This window comes from Diabrotica undecimpunctata, chromosome 1, assembly GCF_040954645.1.
Source record: "Diabrotica undecimpunctata isolate CICGRU chromosome 1, icDiaUnde3, whole genome shotgun sequence".
In the NCBI taxonomy this organism is placed as follows: domain Eukaryota; kingdom Metazoa; phylum Arthropoda; class Insecta; order Coleoptera; family Chrysomelidae; genus Diabrotica; species Diabrotica undecimpunctata.
The window spans coordinates 31,746,958-31,770,285 of record NC_092803.1 but is presented as its reverse complement, the minus strand read 5'-3'; the positions used below and the strand labels follow the sequence as shown (position 1 = coordinate 31,770,285).

Sequence of the window (23,328 nt, the reverse complement as noted above, 5' to 3'; positions counted from 1 at the left end):
GCAAATTAAGTCTTTTGTTGCATGTTAGCGCCAAGTGTTGTATGTGCTTTTTCCAGGAAAGTTATTGATTTAGCCACAACCCAAGGAATTTCACGGAGTTTTGGAAGGCAATGATTCTGTTGCGAAGATAAAGGACTGGTGTAGTGAATTATTTTTTTGTAAACACCATACCAGTTGTTTTTGTAATGAAGAATTCGAAGCCTGTACTAGATGTCCATTTATCTAGTTGGGTTAAAAATGTCTGTACTATTCTGCACATAGATTCTTTTAGTGTTCCTTTAAGGTACAGCACAAAATCGTCGGCATAGAGGCGAGCTTCGAGAGGTTTATGTAATTTGTTTAATATGTTGTTTATGGCAACTAGGAATAGGATAGAACTAAGTACTGAGCCTTGTGAAGTACCGTTTTCTGCAGTATAAAAATCGTAATAAACGTCAATAACTCTTACTTGGAAGGAAAGATTAGGTGTTTATTGGATAGGTCGAAATTTAAAAGTCTGTTAAAAATGTTTAGGTTTAAAAAATATAGAGAATGTCAGGCGTTATTAAATACGGTAAAAAATAATCATTTTTAGTATTTTATAGATTTTTAATTAATGTGGAAACTTACCATAAAGCCTTGCTGAATCTTCTGACCTGCCCATTGAGTTCTGTGCTGTACACGTATAGGTTCCAACATCTGCTTTGGTAACGTTGTGAATAGTAAGCAACATTACTGTTTTGTAGCCATTCTTTTTTTCCATTATTGAATATTTTTCACTAAAAGTAATATTTAAAGATTATTCACTCGATAATACCACAAAATATTCTATAATAAAAAATGATTTCTATCAATCGTACACATATAATTTTTTGCATATAAAAAAGGACAAAATATGCTAGATTCGATTTTTCAGCATCTTAATGCTTCCCACCACAAATTAATGAATAAGCATCATCTAATCGCGGAATTTCTCATACCGTACTAATTATTCATCTGAAAACTTAATTGACTAAATAAAACTCTACAAAACAATAATATGCCCAATTCTAACATATGGTTCAGAGACCTGAACTATAACAAAAAATAATGAAAACATGTTAGGATGTTTCAAAAGTAAAGTACTTAGGCTAGTCTATGGAGCAGTGTATGACAATGGAGTGGGGGAGAAAACGATACAACTTCTATAGAATATACCAGGAAGCTGATATCGTAAAACATATTAAAATAGGACGTCTGAGATGGATACGACATGTAATGCGGAGGGAACAAAATGACCCAGCTTGAAAAACGCTTCTTGATAGACCCATTGATCAGAGAAGAAAAGGAAGACCCAGAACAAGGTTCCTTGATAACATCGATGATGACATGAGAAATATGGAAATACGTGCTTGGCGGAAGAAGGCGTTGGATAGGGACGACTGGAGAGAAATTCTTGAGAAAGCTGCAGTTCTGCAGATTTATTATGGAATGTATGGATCTATCTGCAATATATTTAGAAGGTCTTAAACTGTGGTCAGATTAGCACTCTCAGCCACAAAGAACATAATATAGAAATATTTTTAGACATATTTTATATAAAGTAAAAACTACTATTATTATCAGATATCGCTATTTGCGTCCATACGAGGCCATATTAGAGTTGCTTCCCAAAACAGGAAATATTTATTTTCACGTTTAGAGCGTCTGTGAATAGCCGTCTCTGATGATCCCTTTTAGTGTGAAATACATATAAACGGAAATACAGACGCACTATACGTGAAATCAAATCTTAACTGTCTTTTTCCTTTTTTTTTTCTGATATACTCTGTAGAGTACTAGAAACCAATTCGCTAAGGATTTTTGCTTAGTTGAGGAGATATGTTGTGGAATGCAATTTTAGATTCCCCATGTCTTTAATAACATCTTTATCAACGTCTGTTTTGCCTTGCAATTATTAGAAGGCGCAGATTAAAGCATAAATCTGAATTTGGTTTCAAAAAATTAGTTTACGGATTTATTATCAGATGTCGCTATTTGCGTCCATACGAAGCCATGTTAGAGTTGCTTTCCAAGACAAGAAAGATTTATTTTCACGTTCAGAGTGTCGGTGAATAGCCATCTCTAATTATCCCTTTTAGGGTGAAATACGTATTAGCGGATATACAGACGTACTATACCTGAAATCAAATCTTAACTGTATTTTTCCTTTTATTCTGATATTCTCTGTACGAGTAGGTACTATAACTTATAGAAACCAATTCGCTAAGGATTTTTGCTTAGTTGAGGAGATATGTTGTGGAATGCAATTTTAGATTCCCAATGTCTCTAATATCATCTTTATCAACGTCTGTTTTGCCTTGAAATTCTTAGAAGGCACAGATTAAAGCATAAATCTGAATTTGGTTTCGAAAAATTTGTGTACGGATTTATTATCAGATGTAGCTATTTGTGTTCATACGAAGCCATGTTAGAGTTGCTTCCCAAGACAGGAAAGATTTATTTTCACGTTTAGAGCGTCTGTAATGATCCCTTTTAGGGTGAAATACGTATAAGCGTATACAGAAACGCACTGTACGTGAAATCAAATCTTAACTGCTTTTTTCTTTTTAAAAACTTCTAATTTAATTGGTATATTTGCCAATATATTAAAATAATGAAAACATCTAACAGATTAAAATTGTTAACACGTCTGCAGACCTATCATTTTGTCTGCAGACCTATCAGAATATATCATTTTTTAATTATATGATTCGATTAATTCATATTTTATAGAATAGAATAAAATATAAATATGCTTTATTGCCACTTAAAATTGTACCAGTTGAATTTCTGGTTGAGTAGTCATAATAAGGTCTTGCTGGAAAACATGTAGGTTTTTACGAATTAAGCAAACAGTTTCTAAAATATAAAAGAGGGAAGAGTTAAAATCCTGTGATTTTTGAATTTATTTCTGCAGTGTGTGATTCTACTGAGACCAAAAAGATACCGTATTACGCTTTGTTATAATTTAAAATAACATCAGATTGGGCAGCTGTACTAGAACCCGTGAAAGGAAGACCATATCAAACACGAGACTCGAACAAAGACAAATCTGATATTTTGAAAGATGCTAACTTAATTTCTTTCGAAACAGATCTTCTTACAGAGGCTAGTTTCTTACTTAACAAATCGATATGAAGGGACCATTTAAGGTTGCTGTCTATAGAAATACCAAGGAATTTTACAGAATCGACGATACTGATCTGGCTATTATTAAGAAGCTAGGGTTGAGGAGCTCCTTTATAGAATAATGCTACTGTCTTATCCACGTTAAAAGAGAGTAAATAGGAATCGGATCAGGTTTTATTTTAAGTAGATCAGAAGTTATAGTTATATAAAGAGTTGGAATATTAGAGTTTCTCCAGGTTATACAGCTATCATCAGCAAAAAAAAATTTACATCGATTTTTAAGTTAGTAATGTCATTTATAAAGATAAGGAAAAGTAGAGGACCCAATACTGAACCTTGTGGTACTCCCCATAAAATGCTTTTGTGACTAGAGTCAGTATCATTTGCTCTAGCTACTTGTTTCCTATTCCTCAAGTAAGATTGGAACCAATTCAAAGAAATACCACGAATTGCGTAAAAATTTAGTCTTTTTATCACAATGTTAAGATTAACACAATCAAAAGCTTTGGCATCGTCACAAAAAACAGTGGCAGTGTAAAGATTATTGTTTAGTGCTTGATAGACCTTATGAACTACAAAAAACAGCATCACTGGTAAAAAGCGGAACTGACTTTGTGATAAAATGTTGTTTTCAATTAAAAAAGACATAAGTCGGACTTTTATAAGTCTCTCAATAATTTTGGATAGGACCGGTAGTAAGGCAATAGGTCTATGGTTGCAGACATTCGATTCTTATGAAGAGGAATAATGGCTATCTTTAGGCTCTCTGGGAATATATCTTTTTTTAAAGTAATCGCTAATTAGTGAGACCAGGACTTCCAACACATTTTTGGGAGATTTAAGAAAATTTTTATGGATAGCCCATCAGTACTACAGAAAAATTTTCTTTAGATACTACTGATTGTTTAGATCAGTTTAGATTTATCAACTGGTTTTGTAAAAAATAAATTCAAGACCTTTTTTGAATTAAGGAGATAGAACATAGGATTTTTTTGTGGCAAAATAGTTTATGTTATATTTCTACTCACATTAACGGAGAATCCATTTAGATTTTCAGGGTTTGGAAGAGAAAATGTTTAAGCTGTGTTAGTTATATTTCGAAGATCGTTTATTATGGACCAAGTTTCTCTTGCAACATTTTTAGAGCTTCCCAGACGGTTCTGAGTGTTTTACATTTTTTAGCTGTTTTGATAAGCTTTACATAGTTTCTTCTGTACTTGGAGATATATTCAGTGACAAAAACGTTGGTAGTACATTTTTTGATGTAGAGTAGTGAAACCATATTCTTGACTGATATGAGCATATCTTTGGTAGTCCAGGGTTTGTGATGTTTAAATTTAATTTTAACTTAAGAAAATATCTTATTGAATACACAGACAAGCCTATCTAAGAAATCACTAAAATTATAGTCCACGTCCACAGAGGGAAAGTGCCTCCCAGAAGCCAAGCACAAATTTTGGAATTTACGAAGATTCTGAGCGGAAAAATCCTACCTAAACCTTGGGTTTTTGAGAATTGTTTGTTAAGAGTGTTAAACTTGGTTTATACTGCTTCATGATCAGATTGATAGTTCTACATTAATATTAAAATTGTAGAGCATAAATTAAGGGGTGAGAAATCTGAGACAATATAATCAGTTATGATAGAAGTTGTTTTAGTAATTCTTGTAGAAGAATTATTGCGTATTGTGAAACCATACGATTTGAATATATTCACCAAGGAAAATTGGGTAGCAGAAGCAACAGTGCAATTATTATTCTAGTCATTACATAGAATCTGTCTGCTTTTATTGGGCAGGTCGTTCTACCAGTAAGTCTCATGAACATTTGTTCAAGAAAGAAGAACGTCCAGTTTATGACGAGTACGATTCACCACTTATGGTAAAAAATGTTCTAGTGAAAAAGTGCGAAAAGTTCAAACGTCACAAAATTAAATTTGATTTACCAACCAATCTTAAAGATATTTTAAATTTAGAAAACAATATAGATAACCTACTTTCGTATTTAAAAGACTTTAATTTACTCAGAAAAGTGTAATTAACTGTTACCGTTCCGCTAATAACCTTATTAGGATGTAACGGGTTTTGTTGTAAATATTCTTACCATTTTACAATAAGAAGTTTTTATTTCATTATTCAAGTTTTTTAATGAATGATGAATCAGAAAAGGACATCGTTAATTTATGAAAGTAATATTAGAAAAAGTGTACATGGAGAGGTATGACATTTTAAATCACGTTTTTAAGAAAGGTCTAAGAAATATCTTGAATACATTTTAACGTTATTATATCGACTGGTCCAACGAAGACTGTAGTAACTCAAATTTTCCACTTTTTGAGTTACGAGCGCAAAACAATAAAACATATTGATATCTTCCCCAGGAAAGAATCGTATCTTAGTAAACGTAGTTATGCAACCAATATTACGTGTAAGAGTTTTATAGTATCTCCGATTTATGAAAAACAACCGTAGAAAATCATCGTATCTTGAGTTACAATAGTCTTCGTTGTTATCTGAGGCGATAGCATAGGTATCGTAACATGAGTTACTACGGTATTCTGCATTAGTTTAAGGTTATGTTCAAAAGTTTAGTTTTGTTATAATTGCCATAATGTGTTCCAGAAGTGAGTTAATATTGGAATTAGCTGAGAAAGCGTATAAAAACACTGAAACGGATATTTCTTATCGTTCTTTTGAAGGTAAATTTATAATAAACTTTACTTATTTTTTAAGGTAAACATATTGCTGAAAGTATTGTAGAAGAAAGCAAATACAAAAAGGCGAATGAGGATCCTGGTGACCACGAGACTGATATTAATCCTGAATGTTCTACAGGTTGGTTTAAATTCCGCATGAAAAAATATTACGTAGGCATTTACCTCATTTTTGTTTAATTTTAGTAAGCTTAGAAGAGAATGAAGTCAATAGGAATGAAAATGAAATAATTGAAAAGGGAAGCGATGAGGAACCATTTCATGCAGACTCTGATACTGACCCAGATTACATTCCGACAGAAGACAAAAACATACCTGAAGTAATAATTGAACCTAATAAGAATATAACTGAAGCAACCACAAATAGAAAGAGAAGAAGCAGAGGCAATATAGAGAGAGTAAGTAGGAAAAGAATTAGAGACGTAAGTGGGCGGATGAAAAATCTAAAACAAGTCTAAACTTGAACATGAAAATCGAAAAGGTATTCAAATTAAAGGAAGACAGATGGGTGCACCATGCGCAAACACATGTAGACTAAAATGTGCTACCAAAATAGCTAAAGAAGATAGAGACCTTATTTTCAATGAATTTTGGAAGTTAAAAGATCATACGAGAAAGTGGGATTTTATTGCTCGTCATGTGAGACAGGTTGCCAAAAAACAGGTAACTATTACTGCAGAACAACGGTTTTGAAGAAATTACTCTCGAGAATATTACTTCTACATTCGCAATGAAAAACAACGTGTTTGCAAAACTATGTTTTTGGAAACCCTTAACGTTTCAGAAACTTGGATCACTACAGCATTAAGGAAACTGAAAGATGGTGGATCATTAGAGGAAGATAAACGTGGAAAGCACACTAACAGACCACATAAACTATCACCAGAACTTAAAGACAACGTAAAAAATCACATAAATCAGTTTCCTGTAGTACCTTCCCATTATACCCGTAAGAATACGATGAAGATGTACCTTGAAGAAGGGCTAACTATCCAGAAAATGTACCGATTGTACAACGAGCATTGCGAAAAAAATAACATCACTACAGCTGCCACGTCACGCCAGTATAGAGATATTTTCAATGAACAGTTCAATATTGGGTTCTTTAAACCAAAAAAGGACCAGTGTACTGTTTGTTCTGTTTTTAATATGGCTAGTGGTGCTGAAAAAGCAAAATTGCTCGAACAATATGAGTCCCATATGAAAAACAAAGAAGTTATCAGAAACTTATAAGACATAGACAAACAGCTTGCACTAGATGATAAGAGCTTGTGTGTGGCTTGCTTTGACCTTCAAAAGGTTTTAGCTACCCCTTTGTCTAACGTAAGTGATTTTTACTACAAAAGTAAATACTCTACATATAACTTTACAGTTTATGATGTTGAAAATAATCAGGGTTACTGCTATGTATGGCACGAGCAGGTGGCTAAAAGAGGTCCTAATGAAATTGCCAGTTGCCTCTGGAAATTTTTAAATCTCAAGGCACAACAAAGTGTTAAAACGATAATATTCTACTTAGACAACTGTGGGGGACAAAATAGGAATCGTTTTGTGTTTTCAATGTTTGCTTTTGCTGCTGCTCATTTTCATATTGATATTGTTCACAGATTTCTGGAAAAAGGCCACACTCAGAACGAGGGTGACAGTATGCATGCTGTTATCGAAAATGCAAAGAAAAGGCAATCGGTTGTATATGTGCCAGAACAGTGGGTTACATTAATTAGAATGGCTAAAACTACAGGAAGAGTTTATGATGTTACGGAAATGTCCCAAGATAATTTTTTTAATTTTAAAAAACTGACTGATACCGAGAATTGGGAACTTAACAACGAAAAGAAATCAATAAAAGTTAGCAAAATACGAGAAATAAAATTTTCGCATGAACACCGCATGAATATAATGTTTAAATACGAATTCGATGATGGTTTTAGAGGTTGTGACATAAAATTAAATCGAAAATGCAGAGGACGGCCTTCCACTACTATCAAATTAACACCGAAACTGTATGATGCACCATTACCAATTGAAGAAAAAAAGCTAAAAGGATTACTGTGGCTGTGTAATACCGGCAAAATACCCACACTGTACCACGGATTTTATAAAAATCTTAATTCAAAGAGTTATGTACCTCCTAAAGTCGAGCTCGAAGTTGATTCAGTTGAGAGCGAAGAAGAGTCGGATGAGGAAAATTGAATTAAAATATAAAACTGCAAATTAAATCAGTAGCTTCTTCAAAATGTAGCATTTTATATAAATAAAGTTAAGAAACAAATAATTCTGGTATTTATTACTTTAAAAATATCTCCATCGAAAACTATAGTAACTCATTCAAAAGTCACTTATGACCATTTCTGTCTTAAATCTATTTTACCCTTGTAAGATCATTATTAAAAGTATTACTTAATGCTATAAAAACATCCATTTAATAGATTAATGAATTTTGGTAACAGTGTAAATACATTTTTATAATTATCTCAATTACATAAAAAATGAGTTACTACAGTCTTCGTTGGACCAGTCGATATCATGCATAATATACACGATTTGAGATTTATAAGATAAAATTATCTACGATTTCCTATTCTATCTGTGTTATTTTCATTTAAATAGATAATCGAGGTAACTTCTATATACTGGTTTGCATAAATTGTAAATTTATTTTTGCTTGATCAAAAGTTTTTCATTTTTATCTATTTTATGGCAATTTTATTACATACTTAAAAATCTGACGTTTATGCCAGTTTTAGAATTAGTTTTTTCATCACGGTTACTAGCACACAATTTTATAATAAAATTTCACAAAATTTTATCTATGTTTGGTACGCTTTTAGTATCAAATTCTCTTGTACAGCAAAGTGCAGAGGAAATGATCACTTATGACACTAGACGCATACTTAATAGGGCTCGTGGTTGACACGAAAAATATAGGTGGTTATATAAATCCTGAACTAGATAAGAGAGTTATGTGGAAGTAGTATAGGGTACAAAGAAAAAAAATATAAAACATGTACTTTCCAGAACGTTAGACAAATACTTATGAAACAGTGATATATCGGTTTTTTAGTTTGAATGTCATACAAGTGGCGTATCTAAAAAATATAATTGGTAAACACGACCAGGAAAATCCTTAAATACTACGCAAAATTTTTACACAATCATGAAGAAAGATCAAATAAACAGAATGAAATTAACCACCGCCTCAGCAGCTTTGTCGTTTTTGTAATTTTTTGTAATATATATAAAGATGTCAAACTATATACATTATATGTACTATACGTCTCACGTTGTTTGATTTGATGTGCCATATGCTAGTATTAGGCTAGCTGTTTATTTTGTAATCAGTCAGAGGCCCTTTTCAGGTCATTAAAGCGAATATACTTTACATTTATCTCATGCTTAATGTAGGTATAAAGCAAATATGTCTATTATCATCAATAGTGTCATGTGATATGTCGTATGACGCAACACGTTCAATAATAACGAAGACGATGGGTAGTGTCCTTTTGGTAATCTCCTTGTTTTTTTATCTAAATATATTCTTTATATATTCCCCTTTCATTTGCTATGTCGCATGTTAGGATTCGATCAGTTGTTTATTACGTATTCAGCCAGAGGCCTTCTTTAAGTCAATAAATAAAAATTTGTCTTTTGGTTATTAAACTGTTTTTATGCATAGTGCTTTAAGACATCTCGTATGTTACTATACGTTAAATAATAATGAAGACACTGTGTATTGCCGATTTGGTAGTTGCTTTGTTTGTTTTTTCTGTCTTAATATATTCGTGATATCCTTCCCTTTTATTTTACGTATCACGCGCTTCAATCGAGCCAATACCAAAGGAGATATGATGTAATTCCCTCTGAGCAATGCCGCAATGTGTGTTTTTCGGTCTCAACATATTCGCTACTGCCTATTCTTTTCAATGATGTACTATACGTCAAGATCCGACGAACTATTATATCTCCACCACAAAATGCTCAAAAATTATTTAGTTCTATATATATACTTTTATCTTGATTAAATTTTATTTAACCTTATTTAGTTTTTATTTTATTTTATTTTGGTAAAGCGTTAACGATTGTTAAACGTCATTTTATTTTTATAGTAAGTGTATGTTTATCTTACCCAATGACATATAATAAATATATATTATATCTTACCTTACAATTACAGTAACCTAAATTTTTAGTAAGTTTGCAAAAAATAATTACTGGGAAGTAGTAAACTTTCTGATGAACAATACTTGAACGATTAATTTGTTGAATGAATTAGCAATAAATCAACCGTATTGTTTCAAGAACAAATTATGATTAAAATGTCAAATTTCTTTTCTAGTTGGCATCCTTACCTTAGTGGTTACCTTACTGGACAAACTCTTGTTATCATAGCCTTTTATATAGATAGATAGTATTTTTTAAACAATAAACTTGGATTTTTGTTAAAAATTTTATTTTGAGTCATAGTGGACTTATACGATATGCGTTTCGCGTAAATTTGAACAGTATACAACGTTTAAATTAAAAATCACATCTCAGAATTAATAGTAAAAAGAAAATTATTAAGTTTTTGTATTACAAGAAAATTTTGTGGGAAAAATTTGATTTTTAAATCATGTGTTTTAGTACAAACGAATATCCTTTGTCGTTTTTACTTAAACAAGCTCTTAGTAGTTTAAAAAACGATTCGAAGAAAATAAGAATGCCATATGGACGACCGCATTATGTACCCAATGCAATAACAGACTAAGCGCCAAAAATCAAAATTTCAGATAATAATACCATATCGTAACTAGTGTGCAAATCTATGTATAAAATTTTATATTAAAAAAACAGTACAAACTTTTTGAATTTGGTATACTTATATTTAAAAATATTTGTTATTTTTTTCTCCTTCTTTTCATGTAGACATGACTCTGTTTTTCAATGTGTCTCCAGTAAGTTGTCGTTCAATCGTTTTTGTGGTCTTCTTACTGATCGTCTTCCCATTGGGGCATCGTCTCTTGCCGTCATCACTACTCTATTTTTTGTCATTCGGCTTATACGATCATTTCATTTTACTCTTCTAATTTTTACCCAGTACTTGATGTTCTCCACCTTGTATCTACGTCGTATATATGTACTTCTAGCTCTGTTCCATAGTATTTTACCATTACTTTTTCTAAGTGTTTTCATCTCCGACATTCTTTTTGTCCCCTCTGTGTCAGGTCGTGTTTCTGTCATGTATGTCATTACTGATCTGACGACTGTTTTGTAAATTCTGCTTTTCATTTTTTTTCCGATATTTTTATTTCTCCATATTGTTTCATTCATGCACCTTACGGCTCTGTTTGCTCTATTCACTTGATCTTCCACTTCTGTTTCGAGCTTTGCATCATACGTTGTAAATCATCTTCACTTTGAGAGAGTAGTATTGTGTCATCTGCGTAGCAGATTATTTTATGCTGTTTTTTTTTACATTTGGTATCCTTTTTTAGTTATTTTTTAACAGGTTGGATGCCGCTATTTTGTATCTTACTTTTACGTGGTCCCAAATTAAAAAAATAGAAAAAACGGTATGCCGTTGCTAATAATTATGAATAATGATATTTTATATGTCATTGCTATTTCAAATATTTAAGAAAAGGTAAAAAAAAACTGACGCTCATAAGCGGCAGTGGCACTGAGTTTCGGCATTCATATCCGTGTACCGTTGACGCTTATAAGCATTGCCTATACTCTACAATCAAACATTATTTATTTCAAAACATGTAACAAAAATAAACTTTAATATTAATAAAACTTTGTTTGCTATATTCTATTTTTGAATTATGATGCTGCAATTTAGACAATATCCTGGATTTCTAGGACAAGTTTCGCACATGTTGTATCAGTCCGTTTTTTTTCTTTGGAACAGCTTTGACATCTTTTTCTGTCGAGTTGTTTTGTACCTGAAGTCGCTTCCCTTTTTATTAACCTATGTTCGATATTTGATGCTTTTTTTATTTAAATTCTCATAAGGAGGTAAAAGTTCATTTATGATTGCCATTCTAAAATCAAATGATGACATTTTCTGTCCAGAATATATATTATATAAGTGAAAAGCATTATTGAGCATCATGTCCATAATATGGAACAAAAGTTTCTTTGGCCATCTTACTGTTTTTCTTTCGTGAAGGTAGTATGAAAGCATTTGATCAAGGAGATCTACACCTGACATATGTTTATTGTATTCGGCGACAGGCAATGGCTTAGTAACTTTTTGTTTTCTTTTATTTTAACCTACTTCAACCATTGTATTTACATATTTATTTGAAATATATAAAACATCCCTCTTATCCTTCCACTTTCCTATCATTACTCCTTTAGCATATTGCGCAATGGTTTCTCCCTTTTTCAGCTTAGTTGAAATAAGAGCTTTGGGTGTCATTTTTCTATTAGACCGAAGTGTACCGGTGAAGTGAGTCTGATTCTTAATTAGAGTTCTGGCTAAAGAAAAACTGTTGTAATAGTTGTCCATATAAATATGATGGCCAATATTTAATAATCCATCCTTTAAATGTAAGACAACTTTTTCAGAATGTCCTTTACCGCCAGTATCGTCTAACATACCGGTATATACAGCAAATTTTTGAGCAATACCCCTAGGGTTTGTTAATAAATACAATTTAATCCCATATTTGTATTTTTTGTTTTTAATGTATTGCTTGAACATAATCCTGCCGCGAAAAAGAACCATGGATTCATCTAGAGATAACTCACATCCTGGATAAAATATTTCTGCCGTTTTTTCATTAAAGAAATTTATTATCGGTCTTATTTTGTAAAGTCTATCTTCAGGTCTAGATTCACCTGGTGGGGGATTTCTGGAGAAATGAAGTGCTCGCAGTATCAGCAAAAACCTGTTTCTACTCATACTAGAAGAAATTCTAGCGTTATTAAATAAAGGGTCACGTTTCCAATAATCGCGCATCCTTGGTTGTCGTACCGGCCATAACACCCATATGTAAAAATATTCCAAAAAATATTAATAATTCTTCCTTCGTCACATTTTTCCATGAGCAAATTCTAGATTTTTCTTGTGTCTGCACCGATAAAAAAATATTTTCCGCGTTAATATTTGTTTCGTCAACTATAAATTCTAAAATATCATCAGTAAATATACTACGAAAAAAACAGATTGGAGTGTTTTCTGGTAGAACTGCATTGAATGACTGATTTTTTAGAAACGGAAAATCTTCCATCTCACCTGGTATATCTTCCCAACAGATGTCGGATCATTCATCTAAAGTTTCTTCAGCCGCAGGTTATTGTAAATCCACATTTTCTTCAGCCGCAGGTTGTTGCAAATCAGATATTACTTTTCCGATTTCATTCTCACTCTTCGAATCCGTTCCTGTCCATCCGCAATCAAATTCCTCCTCTAATTCAAAATCACTAAACTTATCACTATTTTCCAACATTTCTAACAATTCTGCATCAGTGTACTTATGATAACGACTCCTTTTAGGTCTGGAAGGACCAGCCTCAACGTATTCATTTTGCATGATAATAAAACAATAAAAATATTTGAAAAACTTGAACCACGTGTATTTATGAGTAATAAATATCCTTCCTTGAGTGCCTCCTAAGAAATATGCAACACAACTGCGGTTCCGACTAAGAAATGTAAATAAATATATAAATACGTACCGAATTATAAGCGACGGAGGTACCCGAGCAAAATACACAGTGACTCTTATAAGCGTCAAAGGTATCCAACCTGTTAATTATTTTATCCATAATCAGGTTAAATAATAGAGGACTCAGGGAATCTCCCTGTCTTAACCAATTACCCATTTATTGTGTTGTCTTGGTGGATATTTTCAATCGTTTTGATTATTCCTAAAGGTGTCTCTCTTGCGCACAATAAGTTTATGTTCTTTAATTTGTTCTAGTCAAATGCCTTTTATGCTTATCCACAGGTATTTAGTGTTTTGCGGCACAAATATCACAACTAAGAATTATTATGCAGCTGACCTATAAAATGCGATTATCTCAAAAACGGTTTAATTTTGACGATTTTAAAAAGTATACCAGTTCTTTGTAAAAATAATGTTTATTTAATATTTTTTAACAAATAGAGCTAACTTGAAGAGCAAAAAAATTAAGCGCAAATTTATGCCACCTATGTGGCAAAAGTGGCGCCCTCTCTATCAGTTATATTAAAGTATGTTTAAAATTATAATTTGACCCACTCAAAAGCATCCAATTGTAAATTTTTGTCCATAAATATTTGTAAACGTAAAAGTTATAGCGAAAAATAAAATTTTAAATTTCCACTTTAACACCCTGTATGTATATAGATAGAATAGACTAATGAAATAGGAATATTTGTTTGATATAATTTTTTTACATACTGACGAAATTTTAAAATTTATCATTTAAGTTCAAACGACAATAAAAACAACATTAGATCTGACTAAAACAACCGCACACCAACCAACGTATTGTCTCTGTTACGCGGCTCTTACCTTTTGAAAATCATGTCCTCTCCAATGGTCCAGTAGTTATTGGATATCGGAAAAGCCTCCACGTCGCACTTGAGCTTAACGTTCGATTGTAGTGGGGCTCCGACTAGTGGCTTTTGAACCTGCACTTTGGGTGGAACTGAAACAACGTACTCTAATCAAAATTTAATCTTGTCTGTGCGGCGCTTAATATTCTGTAAATTCGCATACATTATCTTTCAAGGATGCGGTAGAATTGTACATAACCAACGAGGATGGAATTTTGGAGTGGATAAAGAGGGAATAGCTGGCACATTTCGACTAGAAGAGGAGAGTTTAATTGTTACAGATTGAAAGATAAAACAATGCAGGCAATATTAAATAATGTTTAATAGTAAATAAGTATATTATATCCATTTATCCATACAGTGTGTCAATTTTAAAACTTACAATGGGCTATATCTCATGAACAAAAGCAGATATCGAAAAATGCTTGAAACCGTTTCTAGGATAGTATGTCACCTCGGGGGAACAAATAAGGGTCTAACCACCTTCTGTTATCTCCGGGTGCTCTGTAGAGGGCTTCAAATATCGCAGTCGAGAGCTCCTCTACCCAAGTCCATTTACTGGGTATGGACTTGGAAAATATTTATCTTCGGTGCCTTGCCTTGAAAAAGGCAAGATATTTCTTACATGACAATTTCTTCGTCGAAATAAAAACACCAAGTTAAGTTGAAACAATTCTCAGCCACAGAGTATGGAAAATAAATGCAGGAAGTAGAGCCCCGAGAGACTAAACTCTCGGAGAGCCCGTGAGGAACTGACCTGGCTGACCTGAAAATCGCCAATATTTATATGTGCCGTTCGAGCGATAAATAGGGATTTCCAGGTCAAGAGCCAATGGGAAAATTCGAAATGCGCACTAGTCCACAGACTATGGCATTCGATGACATCCCCCCTCCTCTGGAGACTCTGCGGCTAGGAAAAATATTTATTGAATAAAATACGAAAATACATAAGAAAATAAATGTATAAAAATACAAAGTAAAGTAAAAGAATTGTATATAAAACTCACACAACACTTATCTGGAACCTGGGGGGCGGGATGTTACTGCAACTTCCTCGGTGATAGGCACCATCCACGGTCGGTGTACCATTTCTCTCAGCGGTTCGTCTTCTTTTCTGCAATCAGGTTCCCATCCACTTTATCCTGGGGTTTCGTAGGCGAGTTTGCCCGGGCCTCCGTGGTATCGCCACATTTCGGTGAGGGCAGGCAGGGACTGTGGCTACTTCAGGATCTCCGTAGTTTCCGAGACTTCAAACGTCGAAGAAGGCTGACTCGTTGAGACATCTGGCACACGGAAGGCATCAGGACTGCTACAGAGCTCGATGGCGGAGTGTTAGAGTATAGACACTCCGTAGCTCTCCCCATTGTTCTCTTGACTTCAACCCATGTTGAAGTCAATGGTGTGTTGCGTTCTGTAAAGCGAGCTGGGTCGCAGGTTCGGAATAATCCACGTTGTCGGGCGCCATGTCACCTCGGGGGAACAAATAAGGGTCTAACCACCTTCTGTTATCTCCGAGTGCTCTGTAGAGGGCTTCAAATATCGCAGTCGAGAGCTCCTCTACCCAAGTCCATTTACTGGGTATGGACTTGAAAAATATTTATCTTCGGTGTCTTGCCTTGAAAAAGGCAAGATATTTCTTACATGACAATTTCTTCGTCGAAATAGAAACACCAAGTTAAGTTGAAATAATTCTCAGCCACAGAGTATGGAAAATAAATGCAGGAAGTAGAGCCCCGAGAGACTAAGCTCTCGGAGAGCCCGTGAGGAACTGACCTGGCTGACCTGAAAATCGCCAATATTTATAAGTGCCGTTCGAGCGATAAATAGGGATTTCCAGGTCAAGAGCCAATGGGAAAATTCGAGGCGGGGCGATGCGCATCGAAATGCGCACTAGTCCACAGACTATGGCATTCGATGACAAGTAAGGGGGAACTAAAATGACATGAAAGAGAATTCACCGCCATCAACCCCCTAAGTCCCACCCACCACAACCAAAAAAGTTTAAATTACAAACCCCTACTTGTGATACATAATTGAAAAAAATATAAAAAATGCACTCTACACTTCCAACAAGATGAAGCTCCTCCTTACTATGTAGTTCCAGTTAGGCACTGGTTAGTATACTAATTATCCAAACAAATGGATTGGAAGGAGAGGTCCTATTGAGTGGCCACCGAGGTCAGCAGACTTACCGCCACCTGACTTTTTTCTATGGGTTACCTCAAGTCAGTTGTTTATAAAAATTAACCTGCGTTACTTGGAAAATTGCGAGAAAGAACTACGCAAGTATGTCGCGCTATTACTAGAACAACATTTGCCAAAGTTCGTGCAGACTTTAAAAATAGGCTGTATTATTATTTAGAAAACAACGAAACCCACTTTGAACATTTACTTAATTGACACTTTTAACAAATACAACAAAAAAGTCCATTTTCCATTTAAGCCAAAGTTTCACAATTATTGCTTCACCCTGTATAATTATTATGTATATCATTGAATAGCATTTTTTATAGTCTTTTCAATGATGTATCACAAGTAGAGGTTTACAAGTTAAACTTTTTTTGTTGTGGTGGGTGGGGCCTAGGGGGTTGATGGAGGTCGTTTCTCTTTCATGTCATTTTAGTTCTCCCTTATTATTCTAGAAACAGTTTCAAGGATTTTTCAAAATCAGCTTTTGTTCGTGAGATATAGATATGTCGTAATGTTAAGTAATTAAAGTGCTAATTTAAAATGACAAATATCCAAAACGTTTAAGCAACAACTAAGGGTTTTATTTATAAGAACCCGACAAACCGGTACAGGCTACAGGCCCTGTAGGCCCCTGGCTTCGACATGATACACAATTATATTTTATGTCTGCACTATTTGGTAGTTTTACATGGAGTGGATTTCATGTTAATCTTCGAGAATAGGTTTAAAAATGAATTTCACACTAGGATGCACAAGCAAAATATTTCTATGTTACTGCGCTGACTCGCTTTGAAATAAAATACTTACATTGATATTTTCTTTAATTGTTGTTTAATATTTAATAAATACTGTTAGGCTTAGAAATAATTAACATTAGCATGAACCAATAATAAACACCTAATAAGAAACTACTCAATACAATTCTTGCATATTAAAACACTGTGATCTTTGCAAATTGGACACTTATATTTCTTACAAATTTAAGTGCTTATTTTTCCGATATGCGAAGGGCTATCAGAACATCTCCTCTTTTTTGTATGAACCAAATCTGTTGATTGTTTCTTGAGTCAACTCGATAAAATTACCCATATGTTTTCGAATGGTTTTTGTAAGTTAAGGGTTTTCAGCCCTTCTTTTCATAAATGGTAAAACTAACTCATTTACTAAACATTTGAGAAAGTATCTTCTTTTATTTATTTTTCCTGCAGAAAACTTTTTATTTTGATTTATATAACTGAGAAAGGCATTACGCGCTGCTACATTTATAATGTTGTACCAAATGGCAAGAGGCCAACGTCTAGAGAAGAAAACTGACAGTTGAATTTTTTTTTGCGCGTAATTTACCAATGTCAAGTTATCATTGAATCCAAAAATAAAGAAAAAATCTCAACTTTCTTTTGAAGCTTAAAATTTGTGGGAAATCTCTTTGTTTCTCTTTAATGTCCTAACACAAATAATTATTATAGACAAGAAATGCTGTGCTAAAGGGATGATAGTAAAAAAGTTGTCAATTGTCAAGTTGTGACCAGAATTTTTGTTATGGAAACGGCCAAGGCCCTTGCAATATTTTTCGTTTTCGTCCTAAGTATATCTGCTAATCAACTCTATATCCTGTTTCACATTCAAAAAGCCCAAAAAATTTGTTGCCATATTTTGCAGGTTTTGATGGAATATGCTGAACAAAATTACTAAATGCAAGTAACTGTTCGTAGATGGTTGTTGTTGTTGTTTATTTGGGTTTATATGACTGCGGACACTAAATCCATTCGCCAATCTTCCAATTTTTACTCATTTTTTCATTAGTCATTGTTCCTTATACAATCTTATCTTAAATCTATTACTAAGTAGTATTGATCTCTAATACATAGTCTTTTTTTTGGTAATTTGTTTCTAGTTTTTTTTTTCTATTAGGTGCTTTTTAGTCATTTAGTCAGTATATATAAAATAGGTGATGAGGTCCTCAGAGTTCTACAGCAAACTCTTCTGCAGCTATCTACTTAATTCAATAGCTACTTTACTGTGGACTGTCCAAGTTCCTCATTTTTCTCTTTTTTTATTTTTGTTTATTTTTTTAAATTTTTTTTAATTATTATTTATTTCTTATATTTTTTTATTTAATTTTTTTTATTTATTTTTTAACTTTCTTTTTTTATTATCTTTTTTTATTTTTTTTATATTCTAACAAATTACAAAGAAATACTTACCCTATATTTACAATTACAATTTGAGTTTAATATCTGAAACATGTTTATACAATAATCTATATAAAAACTCATTGTTTTGTAATGTTAATAAATAATTTAAATTAATGGGATGGTGGATATCGGTCAAAGAATACAGCGAATTTAAAAAATGCTTAATATTATTAGATATAAGAGAACAGTCCAAAATTTTATGTTGTAGGTTACCTATCTGACCACAAGTACATTGTGGACTATCAGCTAGGTTCATTTTAAACATATAGGTATGATGGTGTAAGACAGTGGTTAAATCTTATTCTGCATATAGTTCTGTCATATCCTTTGTCGACTCCATTTTAGAAAACCAAGATTTATCCGTAATATGGTTTCGGATTGCTCTGTAATCCGAATATATCCGTTGTGTGTAATAAAGTGGAAATAAGTTTAATACAATCTTTGTACTAATCTGAGTGAAATATGTATGAATCAAATGACAATATAAATATTATGTTTACATAAAGCTATACCGTTCTCCAAATAATAAAATAATACCCAATTTTCCAGAAATATATGTCATAAATTTGCATTAATTTAGAAGCCCAGCTTTTGTTGATTTAAATATCATAATACAGCTATTGAGTCTTCATTTTTGTGAAAAGTTTGCGTTTCTTTTCTTTGAACATTAAACAGTTTCCGTTTTTTATGCTGGACTTAGAGGAAAATGATTTTTCATTTTAGAGATAAAAATTATGGGTGTGGCTACTACCCCAAATTGAGTTGGAGATTACGTTGAAAATTATTTGAAATGAATTTAAAAAAATTACAAATGCTTCCATTTCTGACCTATAATGTTGATGGCTACAACTGTTCTACCAATCTACCAATTTTTTGTGTTTTTTTTTCAGCTATTTTTCTACTGGGTATTTATTTTGTTTTGGCGTATCGTCATTCTGCTGATCTGAACTACTTAATTATTTGCGCAATTTTTACTATAGATAAATAATAAAACGATTTTTTTTTCTTCATTTATAAGCAATATTATTATTGGTATATCTCTTTAAGAAACATAAATTAGTCTTTTAGTTTTAATTCGTTTTTTTCTTTTGTATATTATATTATTGTTGTTAAGAAATCTTCAATTTTGTGCTAATTTTTGTCTATCTATTTAATAAAATATGAAAGCAAACATGATAAGGCAATAATAGATTGCAGAAGGTACAGAGGGGCAGATACTAACAGTAACCATACACCAATAATAGCAAACGTAAAACAAGAACTACCAATAATACCAAAACCTGTTAGAGATAGATTATATTACCAATTAGAGCGCCTTCAAGAGAAGCAAGTTGTAAACAGGCTAGAGCGAAAACTAATAAAAAACGAGAGAATCCAGTCAAACAGGATATAAATGAAGAGTGACAGACCATACAGACAGCCATGTCGGAAGCAGCGGAAAAGTGTATGGGAAGACAGCATATAAAATGGCGGCTAGACTGGTTCGATGAAGAATGTAAGAATGTTTTGGCAAAAAGAAACAGAGAAAAACTACAAAAAGATAATACCCAAAATGCGATCGAAAACTTTGTGACAAGAAGAAGGGAAGTGAAAAGAATTTGCAAAAATAACAGAAGAAGACAGCTAGAAAATTAATTGAAAAACATAGAAGAAGCGTACATAAATAAAGAGGTAAAGCATTTCTACCAAGAAGTTAAGAAATCCACAGAAACAACAGATGGGCGGAATATTTCGAAGATCTATTAAATACATATCAACAAGAGGAACTTGAAGGAGAATTGGCAAAAAGCTGAAAGACGAACGTGTGAGGAACAAACTTTGAATGAAGTCAAAGAAATAAGAAACCTAAAAAATAACAAAAGTGCAGAAGAAAGTGGTATCCCAGCTAAAATTTTTAAAGAAGGTGGCGAAAGATTAATGGAAAGAATATTTCACTTCACACTAATAATTTGGCAAAAGGAAGAAATGCCGAAACAATGGAATAGTGCTCTTATTTGTCCTGTCTATAAAAAAGGAGAGAAAATGCGAAAACTATAAAGATATAGCACTATTAGAAGTAGTCCATAAAATACTAGCAAAAATTACTAGGAAAACATTAACAAAATTTAAAAACAAAGTGATTGGAGAATACCAGGGAGGTTTTAGATCACGAAGAACAACTACTCATCAAATAAGTGTGTTAAAACTAAAACAAAATAATGGCTACAAACACAAATAAAATTTTATAAGGCTATTGAGAATAACGCTTAGGAACACGATGATTATTGTAATAATGGAAGGAAGCTTTTCAAGAGAGTTGAGAGTGAATAAAAGTTTAAAACAAGTGGATTCGCTATCAACAAATTTATTTAACATAGTATTAGAACAAATCGTAAAAAGATTAAATATAAGCACAAACAGGACTATTTTCAATAGCATGGCGCAGTGCATAGCGTGCGCGGATGATATGGTGATAATAGCGAGAACAAAAAAAATTTAGAAAAAGTTTTACAGAAATTTGAAGAAGAAGCGAAAAGATACGGATTTTACAGAGACTGTTTATAATTTTGAAAAAGTGCCAGAATTTGAATACTTAGGAGTAACCATAACGAACACGAAAAAAGAAGAAAAGGAGATAGACAAAAGATTAGTTACTAAATTCATTACTAAAAGGGAAAAATGTGTCAAGAACAAACTAAACTGCGAGTCTACACTGATCATTATCCAATATATTAGTGGTACTGGGAACAGAGCACGGTTCATTTATACTGTCGATAGTGACGTGGTTTGGTTGGGGGTTGGCGTGGGGATTAGCGTGGTGATTGGCACAGGAATAAGCGCAGAGGTTGGCGCAAACATTTCTGACAGTAGGATTTTGATTGGCTGGTAGAGCGGCTGATATTTTTTTGAGAGGTCTCCATGTCGAAGGTAACCGTATGCGGTCATCTCTATTATCGAGACTATGTGGATTTTTTTCAATTTCTATGGCTTCTTAAAAAATTTCGGATTATAGACGCGGATGAAAACTACTGTTCTGGAGTTTTCAATATTAATTTTGTGACCTGTATGAAGATGTTCTTGACCTCGAGCCGAAACTGAATCGGCTTTGCGAACAGAAATAAAATGTTCATAAATCCTATTTGGATTCTATGATTTGTTTGGCCTATATGGTATCGGGGCAGTCTGCACAAGGAATTTCATAAACTCCGTGTTGTTCATTTGAAATGTTGTGTTTGATTGATCTAACAAGAAAGAAAAGTTTTGGTTGGGGGGTAAATACTGTTTTTATACCTCTTGATATAAGAATTTTGTTGATTTTGTCAGAGACACCTTTGATTTAATTAAAATTATACGCAAGTCCCGACTAGAAAAAGTAAAAAAGAAAGTAAAATTGATTTTTTTTAGAAAAGTTTTACCAGCCAAAACAGTTAAAGTATTTTATTATTTTTTTTTCTGACGTTGTACCCTCTTTAATGACACAGTAGAGGTTACTAAGGGAACAGCTCTAAGCTCGGGCTTTAGTCTTGTAGAGGTATCTTGATCGGAGTTCTTTTTGCAGCTCAAATACAAAGAATTCGTGGAGTACTGAAGATAAAGAGCAGAGAAGTTACCCTGGGTGGGTCTTGGCTGACTGTACAACTTTTTTCCAATTTTTTCGGTCTTCCATCAACCTAGGGTCAAATGGAATGTTCATTTTCCGGAGATCTGTTAGGATGTTATCTCTCCATCGCATTCTGGGACGTCCGAGTGGTCTTTTGCCTGTGGGAATCTCCCCCCATACCAGTTTTACAAGTCTCTCGTTATGCAGTCTGTGCACGTGGTCTGCCCATCTTAGTCGCTGTGATATTTAATTTCTTGGACAATATCCGCGTCATTGTAGAGTGCTTTTAGTTCGATATTTGTTCTGATCTTATACTGGTTTGAAGTATTTTTCGTTCAAAGCGTCTGAGCTTTTCTTGGTTTGCATTGGTCATGGTCCACGTTTCGCATCCGTATGTTATCACAGGTCTGACGATGGATTTATAGATTTTTATCTTTAAACTTGTAAGATTTTTTGATTTTATGAGCTTATCCAGTGTGAATAGACAGCGGTTTGCATATTGGACTCTGTCTTTTATTTCTTCAGTAACATCGTTATCAGCTGTGATTACGGCCCCCAGATACTTAAAACGTTGTACTCTTTTAAAATTGAAGGTGTTGACCGTCACATTTTGTCCTATTCTGTCTCTTAGTGTCGTTCTATTTATACACATATATTTCGTCTTCTCTTCATTAATCTTCAGCCCTACTTCAATTGTTGCTCCTTTCACCTTGTTGAAGATGTCTTTGGTGGATAGGATGGAGTCTCCAACGAGATCTATGTCATCTGCATATGCGAGTAATAGCTTGGGACCTTGAACCGATAGCAATTCTGTTTTTATTTCGGCCGACCTCATGGCTTTCTCTAATACAAGGTTAAAAATTAGTGGAGATAACGCATTGCCCTGTTTGAGTCCACTGTTGATTTCAAAGCTGCCAGACTGTTTATTATTTACACGTACTTTAGATATTCCACCCTCTATACAGACTTTGGTCATCCGAATGAGTTTC

General features: G+C 33.2%; 1 protein-coding gene across 1 annotated transcript in view; it reads right to left on the bottom strand.

The window, feature by feature from the left end:
* Window positions 1-23,328, bottom strand: part of LOC140436376 (lachesin-like) — a 514,302-nt gene that overhangs the window by 22,798 nt on the left and 468,176 nt on the right. The window contains exons 7-8 of the mRNA XM_072525165.1: window positions 14,331-14,466; window positions 610-758 (exon numbers count right to left, since the gene is read on the bottom strand). Coding sequence (XP_072381266.1) covers window positions 610-758; window positions 14,331-14,466 — 285 coding nt within the window. The remainder of the gene's footprint in view (window positions 1-609; window positions 759-14,330; window positions 14,467-23,328) is intronic.